Here is a 6,200-nt window from a genome sequence, read left to right as displayed (position 1 = left end):
TTTTTGTGCCCACTTTTGTGTCGATAGCGACACGAAAAGCGACACAAATGCGATATACGATATCGAAACGATATCGCCATTTCTGGCGGTGTATTAAAGAGGTCAAATTCACAGACCTCATAACCACCCGTCGACCCGCTGGTAAAACAAAGGTAGGAATTAACGCCTTTCTTGGGGTGTTAATGACTTACGTGCCTTTATAGAGGCACGAAAAGGTTCGCACCTCTGGAAGGCACGAAAATGCCTTAAAGTTTAAGTGTCTTTGGAGACTTTGTGCCTCTCTGAAAGCATTAAAATTTAGCACTTTTAAAGGCACTAAGTCCTACCTATCTTTTTCCAGTGCCGCCATACCGTAAATGATGCGTGCACAGCCATGTTCACAGAAAACATGCCTCTCTGTATTTACACTTAAAAGGGTTTACAAAGAACACCATTGTAAGTGCATACTTATACTGGTAACCTATCTCGTTACTATCTTGTGCAATACATGCATCCCAGAATTCATGACAACACACATGTCGTGTATATACTAGACACATAAAGGGCGAGCTATGCGAGCCGAGCTAGACCCTTTCTCGCATGTGGGAGGGTGGTGGAGGTAGGAATTTAGCTTGCGTAGCTCGCTCATCGCAGGTCTACTGACTGACTACTCTTTTGGGTGTGCACGCACATTTAACTTTCGTTGCGGTGTAGCAGCGAGCAAGTCACACGCTTTAAATCCAGCAGTATGATATTTCACAATAGTTTGAAGTACACTGTAAACCCAAGTGTGTAGATAGTACACTCTTCCTTGCCTGTACTTGAAAGCACACACAAGGAAGTGTTTACCTGGTATGGAACACACTAGGAAGGGCGTACGTATGTGGCACACATTTCTTAGTGCGTGCGCGCTTCATGGCGTACACCATGGCAAGTACACACTTCCAAGTGTGTGCCACACATGTACACACTTCCTAGTGAGTGCCATGCCAGGCACACACTTCCTTGTGTGAGCTGTCAACACACAAGGAAGAGTGTACTATGTACACACTTGGGTTTACAGTGCATAGTTGTACGTGTTAGAGAAAAGTTTTCCATGAAAAATGTCGATTGTAGAGTTACAATCATTACGTATTGACCTCAGATAAATAGGCGACCAAGATTGGGATGTCGTAAATTTACATAAAGTTTCGTGAACAGAAAAATTAAAACATTTTTAAAATTTCAGACGACATATTTAACAGTGAAGCAATAATGGAGAATGACAGTAAGAATCGACTTTAGTCTTACAAAGTTGACAATGACTGCAGCGCCATTCACAAATATAAACAGCTTTTCGAACGAGAGGGAAGTCACCCTTTAACAGCTACGTATTAAAAGTAAGGTTTCATACTTAAAATAAAGAGATTAGAAAGATGGCTGTATTACAAGTAAGTCTTCATTCTCACCCGCAGCGCAGGAAAGAAGAAATACAAGTTTTACATATCACATCTCATTTGTTTCTAAACCCGTCATCAAAGACGATGATGCCAAGTCAGATACGGTTTACAAAGGCGTCAAACGAAATTTACTTAGCTTCAGTAGGAGTAGAAATACGCACAAAACGTGAGACCTCCCAGTGCGTAACGATTTACGATGTAGAAAGTCGAAATGAGACACAGGTTTGAGTCGTCAAGGACTCAAACTTGTGCACAATTTCGACTTACGATGTCATACCGACATCGTTTCGACATCGACAAAAATTCATTTCGCACCGGGCTTGATGGCGCATTTAATATGCATACACTGTAGATTTAGTGTATTGACGATTTGAACTTAAATGCAATCACGGTCTAAGCGCCATTTCCACATTACATTGCACATAGCACCAGTTGAAGCGATAAATAATAGTAATTGTCGCTCTGGATCAACAGTCAGTTTAGAACGGTAGTATTTTAGTGGTATCCATTGGTAGAGTGACAAGTGGAAATCGTATTTGGACCATTATTGCAGAAAATTTTATGAACATTATCGCATTTGAAATTACAATGTAAGTACATTCAATGCGTATTATGCGCATTAAATGCGTTTGTACATTTTGAGAGCTTTTCTACACGCACTAAAGCGCGTTCGTTGGCGCTGCTGGGGTACGCGACCACCTTTCTTTTTCCAATACCTTCTTCACCAACAAGCCAAACTTAGCAACTAACAATTTGACCTTTTACAAAACTCGGTTTATGGGGCTAGGTTTCATGTGTGTAGTTTAATGTGAGGGGCAACACACAGTATTAAAGCCAGTAGAAATTTGTCAGTATCAGATCGAGCGGAACTAATTTTCAACGCAGATTGGCGGTAGAAATAAAGATGGTTTGCTTTCGACCAGTGCACAGGTTTTACAGACTTATTATGACAAATCGCGTCCTTTTGTAAATGAAATAGGAATACCAATTTGGGTTAGATTCGAATTGTGCGCTGTTTTCGTAAATTGATATGTAAGTACTTCAAGCAAGAGTTGAAAAGTGTCTCAAAATACTTGAGAAGAAGAAATGGCCGTCTCGGTTCTCCCAAAAGTTTTGCTTTCTAGTTTTGCAGCTAACTCATACATGCTCGAAAACTGGAGAGATTAGAGAAACAAGTCTTAAATTTCATTGAATGTTTAGGAACAAAGAAATTCAAACTTATTTTAGACGTCCATTTCGATTTTATTTAATTTTTTTTTTGATAACCAAGATGTTACTCAAAACCTACCAACTAAGGGAAGTATCTAGCAGCAGTCTCCAGCCCTTTCAAATACTGTTTTAGTTTGAGCAAACAAAAAATAATTTTACAATTTTTTACGAAAGAAATGATTGAAAGCAGTTGTAAAACGGAAAATGAATGGTTGTGTCTGAAGGTGGTTTGTGAAATATTGTGCTCTCATCAGTTTTCCACCGTGAGCGCTAGCAGTGACCAAGAGAAAATCGTTTAACGTTCACGTTGAAAAAGTTATGAGCTGTAATCGCCGATGGCGACTAACAGCCATACGATTAAATAAATAATTAAAGCGACACAAAAAAATGGTGACAATGTCAAGGTGCATACCATGAAAAATGTTCACAAATTAATTCAAGAACGCTCTAAAGAGCTTTAAATTGGCAACAATTTATATGGTACAACCGTACAACAGTATATTTACAATTACACATTTGAGTATTTTTCAGGTGCTTGTTTCGTTTCCCTTCCGCATTGCGGGACTAACGGGACTAACGACATATTATCACACAGATGTCGAGGAAAGCGAAAGTTCCCGCACAATACGAGAGCGAAAATGAATATGAAGGAAGAAAACAACAAAAGCCAACTGGCGAACCTAGGAAAAGAAGTGAAGACAAATCCTTTCAGCCCTACGTGGCTCTGATTTAAACCAGTGTGGTGTGGACTACAACGCCATCCAAACGATTTTATGCTAAAAATTATTCATATATTTAACACATAGTAACTTACGTGACCTCGATCGCATATCCCTTTTTAAAATCTGACTCTTGTCTCTTAAGGAAACTTCCTAACAAAATATCACAACACGATCTAGGGCAAAGGCCATCAAACGTAAATGGCATTTAGTTCACAAAAATTATGGAAGACCAGCAGTCCTTCGACGGCGCTTTCGTTTTTCTCTTTAAAACGATGGAACGATCAGTTGTAAGCAACAAAGCTTTCCCTATCGTCAGGGAACTACGTTGTGCAGTACTTTAAACCAACTTCTGTTCTATTAATGCCCGTATATTCTTGAAACTAGTGGCTTGTTTCGAAATAAATTCTTCTCGAAATTCATACCTGTAACCGAAGTGTGTGAACGTCACACACTTGTACGAGTGTGTGTAAACGACAATCTTACACATGGGTGAATTTAAAATGAACATTCACACCGTAACTCTCTTAAGTGTACGAATTGGCATTCACACACCTACAAATGTGCGATATTCACACACTTACTGTTCCAGTGCATTTGGGACAATTCCACACTCTTCTTTTATCAAAGAAAATGTTACGCAAGGCAAAACTTCAGCCTTTCACTGCTTATGGACGCCCCATCACGCCATACTCGTTTAGAGAATGTACGTACAATGTCATGAGCACACATACAAAAATTGTTTGTAATGTACGAATATTCTCCGCGCTGTCTACCTTCGCAGTCGTCCTCCATTATTTACGTTTTGACTAGTCAATAATTTCCTCGACGAAATGTCCTTCCTCACTAAAGCCTACCCTTACAGTTACAATGTCACACTCAGCCTCACTCTTTCATTCACCCAAGATAACGCTCACACACTAGACACGCCAACGGCGTTTACACACTACATCATAAAAACAACAAATATTTACACAACACAATATGAAATTGACAAGAGACGCTCGGCTTTCCGCGCCGTCAGACGTGGCCCTTCTCCGGCAGAAGTATCGAGACCGACTTCCTCGTCGCCGAGGTCGGGCGCGCGCCGCCACTGCTACCCCTGACTTCGGCGGTCTGCGGGAATGAGGCCGACGACGGCGACGACACGAAGCCGGCGGCCTGACCGGAGGCCAGGATGGAACCCGACGACGACTTGGCCGAGGATGTCGGCATCACCAACGACCCCGGACTGACGAGGGTCACCTCCTGTCTCACCAGGGGTGGCAGCTCCAGGCGGCGCGCCGTCGCCAGGATCAGCTCGTCCACGTGCGACGACTGCGGCTGCTGTGACAGCGGCGGTGACGGCGAACCCGACTTGCTGTAACAAAACACAAGGCACGTGAGGGCGGCCCGTCTCTTGGCGAGTTGACCTGCGGAGCGGCGGAGCGTGCTGGCCTGGTGCTGGCCGGCGCTACAACAGACTAACAGACCCGTCTGATACTCGCCCAGGTATTGATTGAGTTATTTGCGTATTTCTCCGGCCGCCGCCCGCCTGGCTTCTGGCTTGACTAGCATACTTGGAACACAACACGACACGTTACACCCTGAACCCAGGGAACTACAAAGTTTACGCGGACAAATCAGGGTTGTAGAGAATAAATCTAGTTCCCGAACCGGCCAGAAATTTAGTTCCCTAATGTTAAACGAAGTATGATCCAGCCTGCCGAAACAAACTTAGCTTGACTTAAATTTCGTCAGCAAGAAAAACATAGATTACAGAGCAACAATTTTATCGGTTTCGAATTTGGTTCCCCTTGACTGAACGGTTTTCTGTATGGAAGGTAATGTAAAAATCAGAGCCTAGTACGGTGAGGGCACACACAAAAAAGCTACGGAAGGAACATTTGATCAGTCGGTGTCAAAAACATGAGGGTAGGCGGGTGTTTTGCGCTCTAAATCAGATATTGACTACGCGGACGTGTCCAGAAATTACCACCAGTGTCTGTTGATTTTCCTTACAGTAAGTGGGGTGGGGGCTGGGGCGCGGCGAGGCGGGACGGGCGCGACGGGTACAGGGGGCATAGGCCTCCCTTGCGTTATTGATCACTCGACAGAGCCCCTGGCCGCCCCTGGCCGCCCCTGGCCCGGGACAACGCTAGTCAGAGAAAGAAGCCTCATGACGGGTCATTATCAAGGTCATGGCGCGCGCCGCCCCCGGCCCGCCCAGGGTCCACGTGAGTCGCAACTCATATACACGGCGGCGTCCTGCCCAGGCGAGGCGACTCGCGTGCAAGCGGCAGGTCGATGACTAGAGGGCACATCGTGGTGGCGGCTGTTTAGAACCCGTCATTAACCGGCGCGGGGTTTAACTACTCCTCTGGAATGTTTACGAATCCGCCCGCCAGTCGGCTATATGGGCGATAAAGGGAGAGTGCCTGACTAGCATTCCCTCCGCTGCTCCGACAGTCGTGGTATGCTAATGTATTACAGAGTGGCACTGCGGATATGCTGCTATACGTCCGGAAGGGCGAGCACCCGGTGACACGCCAAGACAGCGAGGCAGAGCCCGGCAAAGCACTGCAGTGCGCAAGGCTCCCCGCCACCCCACTCTCGCCCCGCCAGGCGGCGCCGTGCAGCAGGCACTCCGTCCGCCACGGGTGTAGCCCGGGTTGCGCAGCCACGCGGCGGCGGGGCCTGGCGGGCACGCGAACCAAGCAGCAGCGAGGCAGGGCGGGGCGGGGCACCGCGGCGATCGCCTGCTCCAGCTGACTGCGGGGACCTCCAGGGCCGCAGAGACCTCCCCGTCAGCTGCACAGCCCCGGCCGCACCCGGCGCCTTGACCTTGGGGGCGGGGTGGCGCTGCGGGGGCAGG

The 6,200-nt window shown here is 46.0% G+C and overlaps 1 protein-coding gene across 1 annotated transcript in view; it reads right to left on the bottom strand.

The window, feature by feature from the left end:
- Nucleotides 1-1,393: 1,393 nt before the first annotated feature.
- LOC113217760 (uncharacterized) overlaps nucleotides 1,394-6,200 on the bottom strand; it is a 48,812-nt gene continuing 44,005 nt past the window's right edge. The window contains exon 6 of the mRNA XM_052265999.1: nucleotides 1,394-4,706. Coding sequence (XP_052121959.1) covers nucleotides 4,367-4,706 — 340 coding nt within the window. The 3' untranslated portion in view covers nucleotides 1,394-4,366. The remainder of the gene's footprint in view (nucleotides 4,707-6,200) is intronic.

The sequence above is a fragment of the Frankliniella occidentalis genome, unplaced genomic scaffold (assembly GCF_000697945.3).
Source record: "Frankliniella occidentalis isolate FOCC.00 unplaced genomic scaffold, Focc_3.1 Scaffold34, whole genome shotgun sequence".
NCBI lineage: Eukaryota > Metazoa > Arthropoda > Insecta > Thysanoptera > Thripidae > Frankliniella > Frankliniella occidentalis.
The sequence above is the reverse complement of the archived record's forward strand: the minus strand, read 5'-3'. Positions and strand labels throughout refer to the sequence as shown.